The 21,235-nt window shown below is 42.6% G+C and overlaps 3 protein-coding genes across 6 annotated transcripts; 2 read left to right on the top strand and 1 right to left on the bottom strand.

The window, feature by feature from the left end:
* Window positions 1-909: 909 nt before the first annotated feature.
* On the top strand, window positions 910-16,015 carry sgip1b (SH3GL interacting endocytic adaptor 1b). Of its 3 annotated transcripts, XM_048237361.1 has the most exons (23): window positions 910-1,244; window positions 2,915-2,981; window positions 3,201-3,225; window positions 3,389-3,445; window positions 4,299-4,356; window positions 4,950-5,125; window positions 5,334-5,345; window positions 5,822-5,833; window positions 6,153-6,177; window positions 6,436-6,499; window positions 6,701-6,786; window positions 6,929-7,009; window positions 7,509-7,583; window positions 7,783-8,598; window positions 9,236-9,357; window positions 10,033-10,174; window positions 10,431-10,542; window positions 11,125-11,280; window positions 12,056-12,188; window positions 12,572-12,774; window positions 13,147-13,211; window positions 13,567-13,731; window positions 14,055-16,015. In XM_048237361.1, exons 1-23 carry the CDS (start codon window positions 1,235-1,237, stop codon window positions 14,075-14,077), a joined length of 2,685 nt encoding a protein of 894 aa, XP_048093318.1. In that variant the 5' UTR covers window positions 910-1,234; the 3' UTR covers window positions 14,078-16,015. The 3 variants fall into 3 exon arrangements, with proteins under 3 accessions (XP_048093318.1, XP_048093323.1, XP_048093332.1); XM_048237366.1 differs by lacking the exon at window positions 5,334-5,345; XM_048237375.1 differs by lacking the exons at window positions 910-1,244; window positions 2,915-2,981; window positions 3,201-3,225; window positions 3,389-3,445; window positions 4,299-4,356 and adding an exon at window positions 4,469-4,568 and having other exon boundaries at window positions 4,960-5,125.
* Window positions 16,016-16,475: 460 nt separating this feature from the next.
* On the top strand, window positions 16,476-18,914 carry dynlt5 (dynein light chain Tctex-type family member 5). 2 transcript variants are annotated; one of them, XM_048237597.1, is made up of 5 exons: window positions 16,476-16,515; window positions 16,957-17,096; window positions 17,493-17,584; window positions 17,786-17,910; window positions 18,018-18,914. In XM_048237597.1, the coding sequence occupies exons 2-5, from the start codon at window positions 16,984-16,986 to the stop codon at window positions 18,219-18,221; spliced, it is 534 nt and encodes a 177-aa protein (XP_048093554.1). In that variant the 5' UTR covers window positions 16,476-16,515; window positions 16,957-16,983; the 3' UTR covers window positions 18,222-18,914. The 2 variants fall into 2 exon arrangements, with proteins under 2 accessions (XP_048093554.1, XP_048093546.1); XM_048237589.1 differs by lacking the exon at window positions 16,476-16,515 and adding an exon at window positions 16,809-16,844.
* A 214-nt stretch (window positions 18,915-19,128) lies between these two features.
* On the bottom strand, window positions 19,129-20,116 carry insl5b (insulin-like 5b). The gene is made up of 2 exons (XM_048237634.1): window positions 19,778-20,116; window positions 19,129-19,388 (listed from the first exon to the last, which is right to left on the bottom strand). The coding sequence occupies exons 1-2, from the start codon at window positions 19,956-19,958 to the stop codon at window positions 19,246-19,248; spliced, it is 324 nt and encodes a 107-aa protein (XP_048093591.1). The 5' UTR covers window positions 19,959-20,116; the 3' UTR covers window positions 19,129-19,245.
* Between the last annotated feature and the right edge of the window lie 1,119 nt (window positions 20,117-21,235).

The following is a 21,235-nucleotide window of genomic DNA, read 5'->3' as shown; positions in this document are numbered from 1 at the left end:
TAATGCAAATGTTTCTAATACCCACAGGTTTGAACCTCTCTGGATAACATCGCATCCAAAGGCCTCACATATAGGCTACCTTCCAACCAGGCTATCTCTGTCATACCTCTGTCCCCTTAGTTTTCACTATGAGCTTTACTATTGTGACATAGAATTGAGATTCACCATAACACTCACTTTACCATAGCCTACTAGGCCTACACATACTAATTGCTTGAGCATCTTCAGAGCCTTAGGAGTAAACAGTGTAGAGGTTAGAATCACTGTTGTCTCAGCTTAAGGTGATTACTGTCCCACACTTGGCAGTAGTTCAGCACAGACAGAGTAGCGCTCTCTTCTTAACCCTGTGTTATATAAGGCCAGCATGTCCCCATGGGCTATGGGGTGAAGGGATAAGATGCTACAGAGAGAGAGAGAGAGAGAGACTCCACACACGCTCCACAAACAAGAAATCTCACTAAACCAGACAGCCCATGCGCACTCTCTCTTTCTCGCGGGATTAAAAAGGTGTACATTCCACCTTGCCCTTTTGAACTCCCCTCTTACTATTTGCTTGATATATCTGCGTTTAAGTCTATTTTCGAAAATACGTTTCAGATCAGATCATACTCAAAACTATTTCCGATTTCTCATCTGGAACAATCATGCTTTTGCACAATTTTACTGTGTGCGCGCGCGCGTGTAGGGGTTTGTGGGACAGAAATTGTCAGAGAGGGGAAAATGCTTGTGCTGGTGGGATAGAGTGTGGCTGCCTTCTGTTGTGCACCTGTAAAACGATTTGCCCTACGCAAGACATCAAGAAGCAAATGCCATGTGACAGAAGTACCTCACCACTCCATTGGCTCTGTGGGAATGTGACATCAGCACATCTCCCTCCTTCTCTCCCTCCCTCTCCTTTCCATCTCTCCTTCTGGCTGTCTCCCATACTCGCTCTTTTGCTCGTGTCTTTCCTCTCCTGTCCTCAGAGTCCCCCCCCTGTGTGATGGCGTGCGTCTCTACTGCTGCAGCGGCGACCGGGGCCTAGCCGACGGCCTTGCCCCTGCCTATCACAGCCGGCGCCTAGTAGCGATATTAATACGAACCCTGAGGGTTGGCGCGAGGTCTGCACGAGAAAGCCTGCCTACTCCCTGGCTGCTGTTTAGAATTATGAGCTGTTCAGCATCCTCTCTTGCTCGCATTTGCACGTCCAGCTCATTTCAGCTCTCGTGAGACTGAGGAATGAAAATCTGCAACCATGATGGAAGGTATGCAAAACTGATGTACCATCCTCGTATTATGTTCTTATTCCGCCAACAGTTTGGAGACGTATTAATCTCGCATCGTAGCGAAAAGTGCTCGTCCCTGATTAGCGGTATACCTGCAATACAACGTCAACACAGCAATAGCTCTCCCAATTACTCGCTTGTTTTGACTCTGGGCAAAATTAAGGAAGGAGATGTTGTATAGTGTAAAGGACGTCGGCGGTGTTAGAGATGTGCGATTGTATCCCTCAAGGTTGCCCCTTGATGGCAATTAAGGGCGTTGTGAGGAGCTTGTTTCATTCCTGACAAACATGATGAGGCGTCCTCTGCACGCCCTTTCGTAGTTAAATGCAGCATTTAACTTAAAGGTTTCATGACTGATAAAACGTTACACTAAATATTACATGCGTGGGCGACATAGGAATGTCATATGGAAATTGTACCTTCCACCACTAATTATACCAAGTGCGCTGTCTCCAAAATTCAGTGAAGGTCCGGCAAGATAGTGTTAAGGTTGTTGTCTTTTGAAAATCTAGACTTAGAATGACATTGTACAATGTTTCAGCCTATTCAGAATACTGTGTTCGTACAGCCATAAAAACAAACTGACTCACGTCACATCCTTTTGTATTCGAGGTTGAGTTCCTTTGTAGTAAGCCTCGCAAGTGTTTCTGAACATGATCAATCAAAATCTATTTAGCACAAGTGACTTTGATAACAAGTTCTACCTGCATTGTGTAAACAAGTATTGCCTGGTTGGTTGGTTATTACTTTGTTTTATATTGGAACATCTAGCAGTATCTTTAGTATGGTAGATGACAGGTGTGTCTGTGTGGATGCTCCATGTATGGGATGAATATGATGCTTTTGACATAGTCCAATTTATACAAAAAAAATTGGGCTGACTAGTGCACCTTTAAGGTGACTTGGTAGCATTGATAACACTTTATAGCAAGTGATTTTGCCCCACATGACACTATAAGAGGGTATTACTGTCTGACTTGTTCCACTGAAATGCGATGTATACAGAAAGAAACAACATAGGCAACCCTGCCTTCTCTATGTGTTTTCATGGGTTAGTAGTACTATATACTTGCTCATTGACTGATTGTGTATGAGGTCATATGAGTTTGGGTTTCTGCTTTTACATTTAACATTTATATTTTAACATTTTTAACATTTATATTTATGCATAAAGCACTGAATCTGTTACTGTCTGCTGCTATAACTGTTGGTCCAGAATGACTGCTGGGATAGTGAAATCTTGACTTAAGGGCCTGTTTTCCCATCTGGTGCGCTTTTATGTGTTTTGGGGCATTATTTCATGATTAAGAATATGGCCAGCACTTGGGGGCATTCATATGGGTATGTAAACAACATGAGATGGGGTGTTAATTAGGAAAATATTGCCCTAGGTATTAAGGGTTTGTATTGATTGAACTTCGTTTAAACTTTGTAACTTGCGTTATTACACGGAATTGTCTTTTCTTGGAATGTGTTAGTTCAGAGGAGTCAGTACACTTTAGTTTCTCACCCTGTGAATTACCATTTTGAATTGTATATTTAACATTATGAAATCTCTTTCTCTCACCCTTTCTCTCTCTCTCTCTATCTTTCTCTCATTCCTTCATTCATTATTTCTCTCTCTCTGTCTGTTTCTGTATTACAATCAGGTTGGAAAAAACGTACCAGGAAGGCGTTTGGTACTTTCAGGAAGAAAGAGAAAGACAATGACTCAACGTAAGTGTAGCTACTGGCAGGTTCACTCTTTTCTTATGTACCGTAATTGCATAGCAGCACAACAACCATCTGATGCAAACACAACAACCATGCAAACAATCCAGCAAGTATGGCCTTCATAGTGCATCTCTTGAGTACCGTTTGAATGCAAGGAACATGCTGAGAACATGTCAACACAGTCAGAGAACAACTCACTTCACCTCTGCCTTTCTCTTACAGGGGATCACCTGACAAAGACAGATCTGTACGTATACCAGCAGGGGCCAACCCTATCCCCAAATGATTGTATGCTCCCATACGCTTTTGATGCATAGCAGTCCCAGTAAAGGCCATTGTGTGTCATATTCACAATGTGTGTACTGGCACTTTCACATTCATGACCTGCAGTCTTTTTTTTGTATTCTTAGAAAAAGACTAATGGCGCTCCAAACGGATTCTATGGGGAGATTGATTGGGATCGATATGTGAGTAAATTTTCTATTTGGAATTTTCTATTATGGTCTGGAAACATCCCAATGGTCTCCAGTTTGAGAGTCGCCTGGTTACCAAGCTGTTTATGTTGAGCATCGTAAGTGTAAACTGCTCAGATATAATGCAATATGGCAGACGGAAGCTATTTATTCTATTGCTGCTGCAATCTAATCATTAAAAGGCCTGTATTAGAATCAAGCTCTGAATGAAGTGTTCAGGTCTTGCCGTGCGTTCATGTCTCCTGTTCCATTTGGACTCGGCATGATTTGAATGATTCCTGTGGTTGTTTTAATACAAGAGATTAGCCCGTCATATACTGGTTACCCTATCATCAATCGCTGGCCAAAACTGACTTTCAGCTGTGCTTGTGTGTTAAGTGCACAAACACATCTCGAACTGGCATGTTTTAAAAACAAAGCCTGGCCAAGAATTCCTGTATCCCCTTTTTGCTAAAAGATTAAAGAATATCTATCATATTTGTCAGAAGGAGAATGCAGTGGTGGAGTCTTACATGTCTCAGTGTAGAGATTTTTTTAGATGGGCACACTAACTACAGACACAACTGGTGAAACTAAATCTTCCGACTGCAACATCATTATATCAATATTTCTGTTAGTGTATTCAATATCCAGTTTTTCACTATTAAACCCTCAGCACTCAATACAAACTTCTTTATTAGCAGGTGTCTGCAATTCTCTTAGAAATTGCAACAGTTGTTTATACACTCTCAGACACAAACACACACACATACACGGACACGCGCACACACACACACACACACACACACAAACACACACACATGCACTCTACCTAAGTATTGACCATTGACGTTTTATGTTTTCTCAGAACTCCCCTGATGTGGATGATGAAGGATTCAGCATCAGACCAGGGGACCAATCCGAAGATATCCTTTCAATTGTGTTTTTGCTATGCTGGATTCTATGTCAACAAACTGTTTTTGTGTTGTTTTTGCTTGGCTAATGGCTTTTCCAGCTGAAATCAATGGACATATATTTCCCTTATGAGGCCTGGGAGAGGACAGCAGGAGGTTAAAGTGGACAGTGCATGGGTCAATCAAGAGACCAGGCCCCATGAGAGGGAAAGGGGATGGTTCTGGTGAGGAGGCTGTGACATGAATATGAACTATTTTGATCTTTATTTAAACCTATACAGTGGATGTGGGATTTGTTTGGAAATCATTCACAGCACATGTCCTACGATTTGTTATATAGATATTATAATTCCGTGACCGTGTGCTTTACTATGATTAGGGAACTGGGATAAATGTTTAAAATCTAGGTTGAAAGGATTGTGTGTTGGTTTCCAGAAAGTCTCTCTCTCTCTCTCTCTCTCTCTCTCTCTCTCTCTCTCTCTACCCCCAAACTCAGTTTCTCTGATCAGTTTTAATCATCATGTCATTCATAACTTCTGTACATACCACACCAGCTGTGTTTGACAAACACACAGATCCCAGTAAGCTCCTTGACAAATCCATACGTGCCCTCAGAGCCAAGGCCTTCTCATCCAGTGAGTCGGAGGGCGAGGAGGACCACCTGAAGAAGTTTAAGATCAGGATCAAGCCCCTGGCCTCTGATAGCTCCAATTGCTCTGTCCCCACTATGGATGAACTGAAGGCTTCAGTGGGCACCTTGGCCCTTTCTCCCTCACCCCTGGTAAGTGTCAGTAGTCAGGACACACACATACACAACAAACATACAGCATACACATCACAATGCTGGCCATATTTTTTCAAATGGTTTCATGTGTTTTGAAGTTATTTTTTTGTAAGCATGACGTTGTAAAGATCTAGCTTTTAACATGTGTCGCTCTGTCTTCATCTCTCTACCGCCCCTCCCCCATACTTGTGTTGATTTCTGACAGAGAAAAAGTCCGGTAAGCTTAGCTAATATCTTCACACATCTTCTGGCTTTGTCATTCGTCCTCTTGCTCTCATTACTCTGGCCAAGATGGAGCTAGTCCATAAGAATATGGCAGCACTCCATCTCTCTACATTTTGTGCTGGGATTTCATGAGGCACCCGCTACATTTAATTATTTGGCATGCCCCTATTAATTGATGGATTTAATCAACCCAATGCTTCAGTACAGGAAGTATTTATTCACAGCAGTATTGTCACGGATGGGTGTCATCTACTGCTTGTCTTTGTACTGACTTTGATTTTCAGTTTCTGTAAATGTTGATTACAGCGTCTAAAATGCTAATCGTATTTTCAACTTGCGCCTAGTCTAATGCATGGCTTAACTAGCTTCATTTTTTTTTCAACTGATTTAATCTTTTTTTTTTCTTCATTTGATTCACTACTCACTCTCTGACCAGGCCTATTCTTTCTTCCTTTTTGCTGACCTCAGAGACGAAGTCCAGTAAGTCCAACCCCCTTTTACCTGAATAGCAGAACTGTGTCCTATAACACATGTGCATATACTGTGAACAATGGTTCCTGCAGTTCATCCTTGCATAGTGTTAGCATATGGCTAGTGGCTAGTCGTACTGTTGCATTAAATTTCACCTCAATCCTGATGCCCACATTAAAAGTCTGTGTAGTGTAGATGGTTGGGTATGAGTTCTTGGCCTGCGGTGTTTGGATGATTGAAGTCTTTTGTTGGTGACATTTCTGTCTTGAGATTTGCACTCATCCATTGGAAACATGTGTAAGAAATGATCTATTCTTTCTCGCTACAGTGTCAAATGAGAAGAAATCTCTCAAGTGAGTGCATATTTCATTATTTCACTTGTTCAGTGGACAGTGTAATAGAAATGGCATACACCCTGTGCCTATAGTTTCCTTATAGTGTGTAAAACTAGTGGAAACAGATCATTAACACTAATAACAGCATTTTTATGACCGCATTCAGATGTACCACAACATTTGTAAATGCAGAGAAGGACAGAGCCAAAATAGATTGTGGTAGTAATAACAGTGGTAATGACTTTGAAGTGCTGAGGTAAAGATCTTCTCCCGCAGGCGAAGAGATCGCCAGGCCCAGACGTTCCACCCCTACACCAGGGCCTGAGCCTGACACTCCCAGGTCAGCCAATCACAGCTCACAGCTCTTGGTCATAGTGCTCACCCAAATGGGAAAGCGAAAGCCCCATCTCTTACTCTAACGAATGGGAAGATTGGCTAGTGCTGTATGTTTGCACTGTATCATACTTGTATGGTGTGCTAGTCGTGCTCTTAATCACATTTGCAAGATGGTATCTGTATACTGTGTGGTCTTGCATTGCAGCAAAAGATCATCAGAGAATGCCAATACTTTCTTTGGTCCACCATTTGAATCCAGCTTTGAAACGTTTCAAGCACAGCATTCAGAAGGTGTGTTGTTGAATTAGACTATTTAACTTTACATTTACTGTTATTTGTGGTTCCCACAATGAACTTTGAGGTACCGGTACACATTTGGACAAAAGTTTTCATGTTGCAGACAGTGAACTGAATTTAAATGTTCATATTTCAGTGTTCATTGTGGAGCCAGACTTCTGGTGTGAAACGAAAATTCAACCACCTTCACCTTTGGCCAGACCCTTTCCCTCTGGAGGTAACTCCTGATTACTATGTTCATCTGTACTGAGGTTGACCCAGGCTGGAGAGAGACTCAAACTGAACGTCCTCTGACAGATTCACAGAAATAAATACTGTGCATTGATTAAAGGTGCTCTAAGCGATGCCACGCGTTTTTTAGGCTAAAACGTTTTTGTCACTTACTGCAAACATCACCTAACCAACCGCTAGCTGTCTGTGTCCTGAATACACTGTAAAAAACGCGATGTCAGTGGACAGCCCAGGCTCCAAAAACGGCAACAAAAACAACCTGGGCAAACTTAGCCCATAAAAACATAACAAACTGTTCCAGCAAATCACAGAAGAGATGCGCGTTTAGGAGAGTTTCAATTGCACAGGAGCAGCATGGGAGGGAGGGGGAGGAAGTAGCGAACTAGCTCTCTTTTTTTGTTTGAAAGTCAACAGAAGTGACGTAACCCAGCATCGCTTAGAGCTCCTTTAATGTGTTTGTACATGTTTGGTCGCTTGTTTTGCAGCTCCTCCTCCTCTCCCTCCAAAGAACGTTCCAGCTACACCTCCCTGTCGTACTTCCAGCTCAGTGGGGTCCTCAGGTACCAGTGAACATTTGCAGCCCATAATAATTATGCCGCTGCATGGCCACCAATGGCCAATCAGAATTCAGCAGCCAAAACAATTTTGTGTAAATATTTAAATATATCCCAATAGCTTCCGTCACGTTAGGGAAATTAGGAAAAGTATTCTAAATTGTTGTGTAATGTCTTTTCATAAGGCTTTGATGTTCCTCCGCAGGTTACTACAGTGTGGTGCCCAGTGTAAGAGCAGACAGCTGTGCGTATGCAGATGGCCTACTGTCAGAGTCGTCTCCCATGCCCGACCTGGACAACGTCTTTGGCCCCCCTGACCCCCCCATATCTGCCGACGACACATTCCAGTTGGGCTGGGCCAGCTTCAGCGAGAGGCGGGGCTCCCCCACGAGACCCCCACCTCCCGATGAGCCGGCGCCTCCGCCTCCTCTCTGCTCCTCTCCTCCAGATTCTCCTCCGCTCCCGCTCCACATTTCCATTCCTCCACTGGACTCCCCTCCGCTGCCGCTCCACGTGCCCATTCCTCCACCGGACTCGCCGCCGCCGCCTCCTCCGTCCGCTTCGCCTGCGCCGGACTCGACCCCCACCAGCCCCCTGGGCCCCCCTCCCATGGTGCCCGTGCCTCCCCTGCCCACTGCCTTCATCCCGTCGGAGTCCTTTCCCGACTCCCCAACACCACCACCACCACCGTCACCACCACCGTCACCACCACTTCCACCACCTCAACAGCAGGAGGAGGAGTTAGAGGATGAGGACGAGGAAGTGGAGGAGGAGGTGAAAGAGCTCTCACTGGCCTGCTCCTCTTCGTACCTCCCTCCCCCTCTACCAGCGGAGCGCTCCCCACTCACCTGTGCGCCCCCTCCACTGGGCGTCAGGTGGACCCCGGAGCCAGTGGTGGGCTCCCTGAGGGAAGCTTTCACGGCTTCGCCCAAAGAGTTTAGTCCGGGCTTGCGTGGAACACCACCCCCTCTGCCACCACTCACCTACAGGAGTGTGGTGTCCTCCCCAGGACCAGGGAGTGGTAAGTGTGCTGACACACACACACACACACACACACACAATCAGACACACACTTTACCCTGACACGCTGACAAAGACACAACACCTTAACATTGATAAGCTGGAGGGTGACTGTGGTGCAAGCAGCTGCAACATTTGTTCTACATATAGGGTCCAAGTGTCCATGGGGACCCGGGTTCAAATCCAACTCGTGGTCATTTCCCAATCCTACCCCATCTCTCTCTCCCACTCGCTTCCTGTTACTCCTCACTGTCCTGTCTGAATACAGGCAAAAAAGTCCAGAAACAAACTTTTAATAAACGCACCCAGGAAGTGTCCCTATTGCAGATGAGTGAAAGTGAAGGGTAAAGGCCCATTCACACCAATAACGATAACTATAAATAAATATCGTTCTCGTTAATATGAATGACGACGTTCACACATAAACTATAACGATAACGACATGAAGAACGATATCGTTGGGGATCACTTTCAGGCGATTTTCTAGCGATAAAATGCTAATAGCCAATCAGTCACATTTATTAACACAAGGAGAGACTTTGTTTATCGTTGTTCAGTGTGAACGCTTTTATCGTTATGGTTATAGTTATCGTTATCGTTCTTGGTGTGAATAGGCCTTAACACGCTGTTCTCCTCAGGGCCATCCTCCCCTGCCCGGCCTGCCACACCCCTGTCCGCGGGAAGCCCCGTGCCCCCACTCCCGCCTCGGCCTTCGTCACGACCCAAACTACAGCCTGGGAAGTCCAGCGTCAGCGACCTGGTATGTAACATGGTCATCATGTATTAAGACTACTTGTGGTATCTGAAACAATATCCGAGGTGTTATAAGCCTTATACCATAAGGTACTATATACTTATAAGGTATTATATGTACTATATGTTGTGAAACTTGTGAAATGTTGTGAAACTTAGCGAAAAAAGTATTTTGAAATATTTCTAGTTTACATTATTGTAAATACAGAGCTTACCCCATGTACCACATGAATATAAGGTATACAGTACGTATTTTACTAGCAGAACTGATTGCCACTCACATGGCTCTCACCCTGACTCCTCAGTTCTTCCAAACTGTTCCAAAAGACACAGTGAGCTCCACATCCACCTCACTGACACAGAGAGACACCCGTCAGCCTGTCTCTCCTAAGGCCGATGGTAGTGTAGTGGTTAAGGAGCTGGGCTAGCGTGCAGTAGCCTGAAAGTTGTGGGTTCAATTCCCAGCTTTCACTGTTGTTCCCTTGAACAAGGCACTGAACCCCAAGTTGCTCCGGGGACAATGTAATCCTTTGTAATTTCCCTCACGGGATTAAAAAAAAAAGTGTATATACTATACTTTAATAGTTGACATACATAAGTCACTTTGGACAACAGTGTCTGCTAAATGAATAAATGTAGATGTAAGCCCCCTCTCTCTCTCTCTCTCTCTCTCGTGTTGTAGTCCAGGTCGTTCAGCCCTCCGGTGCACTCCTGGAGCCCTCCTCCCTTTGCGCCGCTGGCCCGAGCGGAGAGCACCTCGTCCATCTCGTCGGTCACCTCTCTGAGCGCCGCCTCCACCCCCACCCTCTGCCTGCCCGTCTCCAGTAGGGATCCTCTGCAGTCTGTCGTCATTACTAATAAACTAGTGAACTGTGCTCGTCCAGTAGCTTTGTGTTCACTGTGGAATGGCCTTTTTAGAGTTTTTTTTTTTTAAACCATAGAAATATATTTGGCATATATAGAAAGAAATGAATTCATTTAATGTATACAGACAGTGTGGCATCTATATGTAGGGAATGACATAATCTGTATATTATTATTAATGTTATTTTGTGTGCTCTCTCTCTCTCTCTCTCCCAGCATGCTCTAGAGGGCCCAGTCCCCTCACCATGGGCTCGCAGGACACCCTGCCTGTGGCCGCTGCCTTCACAGAGACCATCAGTGCTTACTTCAAAGGCGCTGACCCCAGCAAGTATGTTTGCCCCTCACAAACACCAACTTAAATCATATGCACACACACACACACACACACACACACACACACACACACACACAAACACACACACAAGCAGGCTGTGATTCTGCTGCTTTAGTTCGGTGCTGACTTGGCTTGCAGGCCTTCCCATGCTGATTAGTGTAATTATGGGCAAATACATAAATAAAGGAAAACACAAAGCACTGTTTGCCAGACTTTGACTAGAGGTATATAATTTTAAATATGTTAGTTGTTAGTTAAGGATACCAATCATAGTTATCATCATGATTTAATGTGCATTGTCATTTTGCATTCGTGCAATATATTGTGCATGTATACTGTAAACAGTAATTGAGCCCATCACCTCTGTTTTGTTAGCGCTTTGCTCTATTTGTCTAGGCAGTTTTTGAAGTGTTTCATTCATTAAACAATGTTTCATTCTCCATGTAATGTTTCACGACACTTTGCTGTAAAATAAATAATGGCGAGGTTTGTGGAGGTTGGGCAGGTGTTGCTGTGTGTGCTGCTGTGCTGTAGCTCAGGCTGATGTTCAGGGGGAACGGTGTTGTTTTTGCTCAGGTGTGTGGTGAAGGTCACTGGGGAGATGGTGCTCTCCTTCCCTGCTGGAATCACCCGGCACTTCGCTTCTCATCCCTCTCCCCCCGTGCTCACCTTCAGCATCACACACTACTCCCGTCTGGAGCAGGTCCTGCCTAACCCTCAGCTGCTCTGCTGGTAACCTACCTGACACACGTGCACACACAAACATACACACTTAACAGTAGTGGCCTTAAGCTAAAAGTTCAAAGCTATCAAAGTATCAAAGCTTTCTTCCCTGCATAAACGGTGGCAGTTTCAAGGGGTGTGTTTGTTCACTGCTGCCATGTTGGATACTGCTGTGCACAGAAACACACACACACACACACACACACACACATACACATAGATTATACAAATTCAACTATTGGATAAGGGTAAGACATCTGTTCAGCATTGTGGTATGAAGGAAAAGGCAACGCTGGCACAGTGCTGTATTTTTGTCCTGAGATCCTCATTAAAAACAAAAACATTCCATAGGTGGCAAGCATTTTTCACTCCAATAATCCCTGAAACATACTGGCATAATAATTTTCTTTTTTAAAAGGTTAAAAGTCATAATCATGACAGCTCTTCACAGCAACACAGACCACTGTTCACTAACCCTAAAATGCACATACCAGTGTCTTCTTACACAACAGATGCTGACCTGTGCCTCTGTAGCCTAATAAATGTGGTGAAAGCCTAATTATTGCAAACTCTTCAGCAATTATAGACAGCAATTTGTCTCATCAGCCCCAGTGTGTGTAACAGGATCCATGCCAGTATGCATTACTTTCGCTGAGCCACGGGCCTTCCTTTCATGGCATTTGCTGACACCCCTTCAGGAAGTCCATATCTGGTGTCACTGTAAACCATTTAATTAGAGCCGTGTGTAAATACTGGTGTTGTGATGTTGCATTCTGATTCACAGTGAAACAACAGAGCCCAGCTCTGACACAAAGGAGTTCTGGGTGAACATGCCAAACCTGATGAGCCACCTAAAGAAAGTGGCTGATCAGAGGCCTCAAGCAACATACTATAATGTGGATATGCTCAAATACCAGGTGAGAGTTTGGCCATACTCCCATAGCATTGGCCCTCATTCGTTACTAATGCCCTGTATGTAACACTACTGTCTGTATATTGGTTGTTTGTGTAATACTGTACAAAAAAGCTGTTTACTAAAGTACTGTTTTAGTTTTTGTTGTTGTGTGGTTATTAATAGTGCAATAAGTCCTATATTGTACTGTAATTTGATGGTATAGTCAAGTTATAAGGCTTTACTGACATTTATTTCACATTTGCATTGTGTTGAAAGGACATATTGCCCTCACATACATGTTTTTTAAAACACTGATTTCAAGATGTGCCCTTCACCTGTTCACCAACAGAAGCTGTCAAATCCCTGAAAGCCTCTAATGTCTAAGTGTGCATCTTCCACCTCCAGGTGGCAGCAGATGGCATCCAGTCCACCCCACTTAACCTGGCAGTTAGCTGGCGTGGTGATGCCACCAGCACTGACCTCAGGATAGACTACAAGTACAACTTGGAGGCTATGCCTGATCCCGTGCCCCTTACTAACATCAACTTCATGGTGCCTGTGGATGGTGGCGTCGCCAAACTCCAAGCCATGCTCCCACCTGCTACTTGGTAATGCCTCAGTACCTCAGAATCTACAGTACATTGTTTCCTAAACTAAGGGAAACACAAAAGCTGTAAATGGTCCCTTTTTCTCACAAATCACCAGTTGCGGCTACATAGTAGTTCTCTGAAATTACTGTAAAATGCTTGCTGTGGGGTCCATGTGTAGAGGCAAGCTAAACAATGGTTCTAAAGTCTAGCCTTGTTCCATTTTATGCCTCTTGAAATTTTGATCGAGATCTTCTGCAAAGAAAGGCTCATGTATTGGCAAGCTGTAAGTCCAAGCTGTTTTCTTAGTCAAGCAATTATTGTATGATTTTGTATAGAACAACATCTGAAATATTTGCAGGGTTGTAATAATAAGCTATTTTACCTTTGAAGGAATCCAGAACAGCAGGAAATGCTTTGGAAGATTCCGGAACTTTCTCAGAAATCTGAAAATGGAGGTCAGTAATGTAGCCGTGTATTTGTGGTGTTTAGCTTGTACACATTCGTGTCTGAATGTTGCTGCTTATTCCTCATGTACTCTGACTCAGGAACAGAACTTAAAAGCAGTCTTCTTCCTTCCCATTAATTGCATAGCCACATACAAAGACCAGAGTTCGACCATAAACCAAATAAATGTTCTCAATTAGCATCTGAGTATCAGTATGTACTGTAGGAGACTGAGTGCAGCCAATTGACTAATTTCACCTCTCTCTCTCTCTCTCTCTCTCCCTCTACCTCTCTCTCTCTCTCTCTCCCTCTCCCTCTCCCTCTCTCTCTCTCTTTCTCTCTCTCTTTCTCTCTCTCTTCCCCCAGGAGTGGGTGCTCTGCTGGGGCGCTTTGCCCTGACGAATGGCCCCAGTAAGCCGTCCAGGCTAGCTGTGCAGTTCTCCAGCGAGGGAGCCACTCTTTCAGGCGCCAACTTCCAGTTAGCAGGGACTGGATATCGACTCTCCCTGGTCAAAAAGAGATTCTGTGCAGGTATCTTTACACTGTACCCCCCCCCCCCCCCCAGGACTGTGTACAAATACCACAGTGTTTTGACTACACACACACACACACACACACACAGTGGGCAGCTAGAGTCCCATAAGGAGCAGTTTGTTGAACTTGACAAAAATGGTTTTGGATTAGTCATAGATTCTACCTTTAGTTCTATAACTAAAAGAAAACCCATCTATATGATGTTTAATGTTAAGATGCATCAGCAGTACTTTTTTAAATTATTTTTTATTTTACTGTAAACCTAGACGTGATTCATATAATGTCAGTCTAGGGAAACAATGTTCTATTTTTCTTCACAGGGAAATATATGGCTGATAACTGATGCTGCTGAAAATATGACCATATCTACAATGGCTTTAGACTGCTCTGCAGAAGGAAGGATATCTGTCTTTCATTCATGCGACAAACTGAGACGGAAATGAGAAGAACATTTTTAATTGAAAAAAATCATCTGAGATCCTTTATCTCAACAAAATGATATGTATTTAGAGAATAATGTGTGTGTGTGAGTGTATGTGAGAAAGAGAGAAAGGGAGTTATGTGAACCTTGTATGCATACATTTATTACAAAAAAATGTGCAATATCACAACTCCACAATTGAGTTTATGCAAGTTGACACTACCTTATCCTATTTTTTTCATATTCTGTCAAATTTATATACATTCCTCTCTGTCACTTTTCCACCCAGATCTGTTAGTGTAACAAAAACGCTAATTCAAATGGGGCACTCCTTGTCTCCAGTGCTGCTCAAGCCCTGTTTGAAACACGCTGAGGAAAAAATAACTAGGACTAACTGCCTGTGATTATGATAACCCAACTATTTGTATGGGCCCATTATGTAATAGGAATATCACAGTACATGTCTTGACTAGGAGTGTTCAATATTAACAATGGTGAGCAATATGTCATATGACAGTATGAGACTATAGTCTGACAACACAACTGTAGGAGAGGGACAATTCTAAACTAGCATGCAGCTGAAGGGAAATGACAACCCCCCCCCAAAGTCACTATACAACACATCCCATAATCTTTTAGAAATATATTTGTAATGTGTGATAGCACTTTTTTCCTAGGTATGTAATCCTGAATGTGGCGTGATATAATGAGAGTTTAGATAAGAGAGGCCTTGAGTTAACTTGGAATGATTTAAAGGTCTAGTTAGGCTTCAAAGACAGTTACACTGACCATTTAAATTATTGGAAATATAAGGGCAGGGTGCCTTGCTGACCGGCTATATTGACTTTGTGTAGAGTTTTTTTATTTTTCCTGCAGTATTTTTGTGAGGAAAAAAAAATCCTCATGGACTGTTGACAGCTTCGTAGTCTAAATCAGTAGACACAAACTAGGTGAATTTTCAGTCTTTCAACATTCTGTGTTAAGGTTTGAAATGCATGACCTTGGGGGGGGGGGCATAATTTGTTTTCGTGTTTCTTTCCATGGCACTCTAAAATCCAGATGATGTGTAGTGGCTGTTTTTCAGTCAACTTGCTCTTGAAATTTTGCACACAAGAAGACCTTAACCGTGTATATGAGAAAGATTTGGTGACTGAAATACAATTTGATCTCATACTGTATGTTAATTTGTTTTCCACAATGTGGAGTATTTTGTTTACCATTTTCCTGTAGCAATATTTCAAGAAATGATATGTAAAAATGTAAAATAAGAATAACTATTGCTATATCCACATGGATATAAGGTTTCTATGTGTGATCATAGAAATGTTCTATGTTGCTAAACAAGATGTCTTAGCCTTTACAACACATGACAGCACTTTATGATTTATATTTTGTTTTCTTTGTCAATTTCTTAATATATATCATTGACTTCATGTAATATATGTAATGGATTTAAATGGAGTTTCTGTCATTATCATTAGACAGTGTTTGTGTCCCCATGTATCACCTGAAGCCACAGTAGCTCTGTATGGATTCATTGTTGATCAAGTTGATTTGCACACGTTTGTTTGAGTCTCAAGAAAATGGTTTTGTTCCTCTTCGTATTGGCACTTTGCAATTTAGAGCAGTAATAGTCTAACTGTGTGTACATATTTTATCACAGTTTCTCCATGTCCAACTTGTTTAAACTCTGCTCAGAGAACTTAATGTCATCATACCTGGCATGACTCAGATTCAGAGAAACTCTCCTGGATATATATTTAAGTGGAAAAAAATAAATGTCATCAAACAACCATGCACCTCATAAATACATTAACCTGGGTCCCTTTTCCTTACAAATAAAACAAATCCAACAAATAACTGATATGATTCTTGATTATGACCCATGTTGCAAAAGACTGTTATATCATGGTGTGACATTTATAGGGCTACCTAATAATCATTTTAAGTTAGCATGAAAAGCCAGTGACTCATTCGCGCACGCATATAGCTACTTGTGTAGCAGGAAAGTGCATGGCCACTGGCCACTAAAGAAGAACAGAGATCAGAATGCATGGCCCTGAAGGTCTGTTCTCACAAGAACTAGGCCTAAGAACTATTATTTCTGTCTGTCATCATCAGTCTCCAATGTTAAGCAAGATCCTTCTCCCCTAGAGGATTAACATGACTTTGACCCATGCATTCGTTGAACTAAGTTCTTAGCCATTAGACCTTCACTGAAGGTGGGCCTGAGAATAGATGATGACTAGGCCTACTCCTCCAGTTTCACTAGGAGGAAGTCGATGAATACAATTGAAATCCCTCCCATCGTTGTCAAGACAACACAATGCTCAAGCTGCCTCGTGAGTTTCCGGTTCTCTGTGAGTTCTCATCATTACACTTTTTAATGTCCCATGGCATTGCAAAAATTATGTTTCATGTTTTACCTTCACTTCCGCCGGTCATGTTACGTCAAACAATGGAAGTTGAGCTCACGTTTTTGTAAACTTTAAATGTATGCTTGCTTAACTTTGGCTGATAGAAATGCGCTCTGTTTATGGTTGGGTAGGCTGTTCTTCTGCCTTGTCAGTGCATTCAGAGAATAATCAGTTTGCCAGTTCGACCACTATGGTTAGGCTACATAATGGCCTCTTGGCCAGACAGACCTAGCAGAGCAATTCCCAAGTCTGCCTAAAGTTAAATAGATCTGGTAGGCTACACGATAACGTTAGAGCTTATAGCCCTACTTAGTAGCCTATAGGACATGAAATATACATGAAGTAGCCTGTTCTGAGAAAAATAATGAGTTGTGTTTGCGTCAGATCTAGGCTACCTAGGACTTTGGGAAGATGTCTGATCTTGCCAAAGAGAAAGCTGCTCGGCTGCTGAAGAAGAGAGGCAGTTTGTCTTCTCTTGGAAGTCACGAAATTAAAGCCAAGGAGACTACTGGGAAAACAAAAGAGTACGTCTGAGTTATTCAGTTACTTCTGGAATATTTACTAATTCAGACAGATGCGCACCAGAAACCTTTTTTGCGCATGTCTTAGTGGCTTTGAGTTGCTGGTGTGTAGAAAAATGTTCGGGCGCGCACGCAACAGCAATTTCCTTCTTATTTCGTGAGTGACACACGTCACTATGGTGTACCCTGTAATGTGTGGTTGAATCACAAAGTAGGCTTATGGATGGCCTCTTACTATGCACTTCTGATATACAGCTCCATGCTTCATTTCTGCAACCATTGCTAAATAGTACCTGAATAGTAACTACAAGTTGGGACTGCTATACAATAACTGGTCTTGTCAGCTATAAAAGTCCAAATAAATGTAAATGGTCCATGCATTTTCTTTGCTTATGACAGCTCCATTAGCACAGTGTCCTACATAGATGACCCTGGTCACCATGACGATAACCCACGACCAGCAGTGCAGATGGAGAACACCTATCAGCTCAGTAAGACCCCTCAGTATACTAACACATTAAAAATATAATCCACAGCTCTGGTGAGACATTGTTGATATGTCAGCCCAATAGACAATTGAAATTTCACCTCTCCCTTTTGTGGTCCTGAAGTAAAATGGTCATTTGCTGGAATAGATTGAATGCATGATGAAAGATCCTCTCTGCCCACTTTCCTCCAACTCACCTGAATAGGCCCCACCAGACGCTTCCCTGTGATGACAGTCAATGACATTTTAAAGGATGTTCTGGCCAGTTACCTCCAGGAGGAGAAGTATGAGGCAGAGCTGTGTCGGCAAATGACCAAAACAATATCCGAGGTAAACTTGACAGATTTCTATCTATAAATCGGTGTGAATATGTCCATGCTTTCAGTCATAATCTGGTGATGAACCCCCGCAGTGAACAGCTGTGTTCTGAATCGCAGGTGGTGAAGGCAAGGGTAAAGGACCTGATGATCCCGCGCTACAAGATCATCGTCCTGATCAGCATCGGGCAGCTGAGTGACCAGAACATGCGCATGGGGAGCCGCTGCCTGTGGGACGTGGCCAACGACACATTCTCCTCGCATACCTTCAAGAACAGCTCACTATTTGCCATTGCCAACGTCTATGGGGTTTACTCGGAGTGAGTCCTTGTCACTTTTCTAGATAGATCATATAGATCATGAGTCCTTGTCACCTTGTTTCTAGATAGATCATAATAGCACCAATGCATCATGTGTGTAAGGTGTAAAAAATAAGTCTTGAGGACATTGCCCACTAGTTGTTTTCAGATCTGTACTAATGTCCAGGACTGGCCATACATTTTGTTTGAATGAACTGTATTATGGCTTTTTAACAGTATGTCACAGTAATATGAAACAAATGTAGTGTTATTCATGCTTTTTCCTATTATTTATTTCATTATGGAAAATGTCCCATACATAACACTGCTGGATTAGTCATAATAGATATTTTAAATATTGAAATATTTTTATGGAATCCATTTTACCAATACTAAAGCTGTTACACAGAGACATATATTGGAATATATTACCGATGTTATACTCTATATGTTACCTCTGGATACAACATGTACTCTATGTGCAGGTGGATGGGTGTGTGTTCAGATGAGTTGGATCTATGTATGTTGTAGTGCAATTTTTAAACAATGGTTGTATAAGACTGACTTTTATGACTTGATTGCACATGAATAGTTGTGACAGATGGACAGTCAATGGACTTCTAGCTGTTCACCAAAGCACTAGTTTTCAGTTTTTTCTGTTTTGCTGCTATTACTGATAAAATTCAACATAACAAGAAAGACTGCACTACCTACTTCACTGACACTGACACAACTTCACTGTTTGTGAAGATGAATAATAAAAAATGTATTGCAGTTATTGCAGTTTCCTGTGTTTTCCCCAAGTTTTTTCATTGCAACACACTCATCTTGTACTCCAATAATATAGTAAGTACTGTTCTGTATTTTAGATCATATGAGAAAAAATATCAACACCATCTACTGTATGAATGGGTTTTATTGCAGCAGACGCACTATGCTGGTACAGAAGGTAGGGTGTGACTTTGGCCATCAAAGAGATGTGTCACCTTTCCATGTCTGGCCTGTGCTGGCAAGATCCCCATTTTTAGAGTTAGTCCGTATGCGGTATGTTAGCATAGTTTGATAATGTCGCTCTTGCGGCAGCCCACCTGACAGCAGATGACGCTGAGGAGCTGGGTCATATCTCGCCTCTGTCGTTGTGTCTCAAGAGGGCTCTCGGTGGATTCCAGGCCAGTCGGGTCACTGTAGTAACCTGTGGCCGGGAGAAAACCAATCAGGATCAAGATATGGGGCCTCTTGGTGCACTGTTGTGCACTTTCTCATCATTAACTAAAACTATGTAGTGGAAATACTGGTAGTTGCTCGATATTTACACAAAACTGTATAATGCAAGAGATTATTCAAATGCAAAGAAAGATTGTCTTCTCTGTAAAGTATTTTTAGAAACTTTACAGTAATTACACAGAAGCTTATTCCCAACATTCTATGCTTATAATAGCTGTGAGCACAGCATACAGAGACCAAGTATTCTGAAAGTTGTAACACATTTCATATATATTCCCATAGACATGCATTATGTATAATTTAATCGACATTAATCCTCCTGATTCTGCCCTGTGAAGTGGATACAGTGGCACTGACCTTCAGATGATGGCCCAGTAAGTTCCCGTCTCCACCTGGAACCCCCACACATGTAGACCACGGAGCGTAAGAACTCCCGTCCACACAGCTTCAGACCCGTACTTCCGTTGCTTTGAGCTTGGACAGTCGTGGTCAACAGCAGCATACTCAGCACCATGACTGGAAGCAGGAACGATCCCATCTCTTCTTTGTTTTGTGCAGTTGAGACAAAGGCTGACTTTTTGATAGTTCTCTCTGAGTATTTGACGCTGACAGTTACTGACTCACTTGGACAAGAACACTCTTGACTGGCTCTGTGGTCAGCTCTCTTCTCAAATCTGTTGATTCCTGTTAGAGAACCTGAATGCCCAATTTATACCTGCCCTGTTCTGTGTGCTTTTTGGTGATACTGGCTTCCTTATAGCATCCAAAAGCCGACGTGTGTGTGTCATCTTTCCATCTTCTTTCCTAATGGGCCCATTCTGATTGTATCGAGTGAGCTTTCCTCTTACTCACATTTGATGAGGCTTGGGATGGCGTCACAATTTTGTTTGTGGAATCACAAGAAAAGGCAATTATTGCCATCCTCTGAAATGTCACGGGCTTCCATGGGAGTCGAGTCAATGCTTTAATGACAGGCATATCCCTAATGCAGAGGTTTAATGGTGCTGCTCAGGTAAAGTGTGCCTTAATGGTCAGGCCCTCCTTGACACATAGTGACCTGTCCACCCATAAACAAGGAGATTCCCGGCTCTGATGAGGCCAACTGTCTCTGTGGTTGTAGCACTAACTCACAACCTCCAGACCTTTGTCCTACCTCAGAGGACACAAGTATGTTGTAGTCCCTTTGACTGGGAATGGCAAAAGTCTGTCGGCTGTGAACATACTCTATAAGAAGAACATTAAATGTAAATGCTAAAACATCATACATGGCTATATCTTATTTAGTTTTGTTTTTAGATTGATTTGAATTTAATTTAAAACAGAAATATACTTTAGTTAGCAAGTAAGCTGTTATAAGTACTCTAATGGTCTGCTCTGCTTCACAAAACTGGTATGGGCATGTGTAGTTATTTCTGTGCCCATTAGATGTCAGCATATGAATTGTGCTACTGTACTGGAATCATGGACGTGCTTGACACAGGTTTTTGTAAAAGGGAATAAGGATTCAAAATAGGCACATAGACATAGTAACTGTATAGTTACTATATCATGTCTATGTTCCTTCACCCTATTTGTTTTCAATAACTTTGCTATACCAATGCTACACTGCCTTCAAACTATTGCTTATTAGATTCGATTGATCCATTTTGCCAGTGAGTTAAAACTCACCTTCATACAAAACATTAGCTTTATAAACAGTATAAACAAAACCCATCTTTCCTTACTTAATTGCTTGACCGCTATGAATCTGACCCTAGATGACCAGAAGTGGACAAAGTCACAGAATTCATGCTATTAGTTCCACATGGAGGGTCT

The sequence above is a fragment of the Alosa alosa genome, chromosome 1, assembly GCF_017589495.1.
Source record: "Alosa alosa isolate M-15738 ecotype Scorff River chromosome 1, AALO_Geno_1.1, whole genome shotgun sequence".
Taxonomy (NCBI): Eukaryota; Metazoa; Chordata; class Actinopteri; order Clupeiformes; family Clupeidae; genus Alosa; species Alosa alosa.
This window is presented reverse-complemented; position numbering and strand designations above follow the sequence as displayed.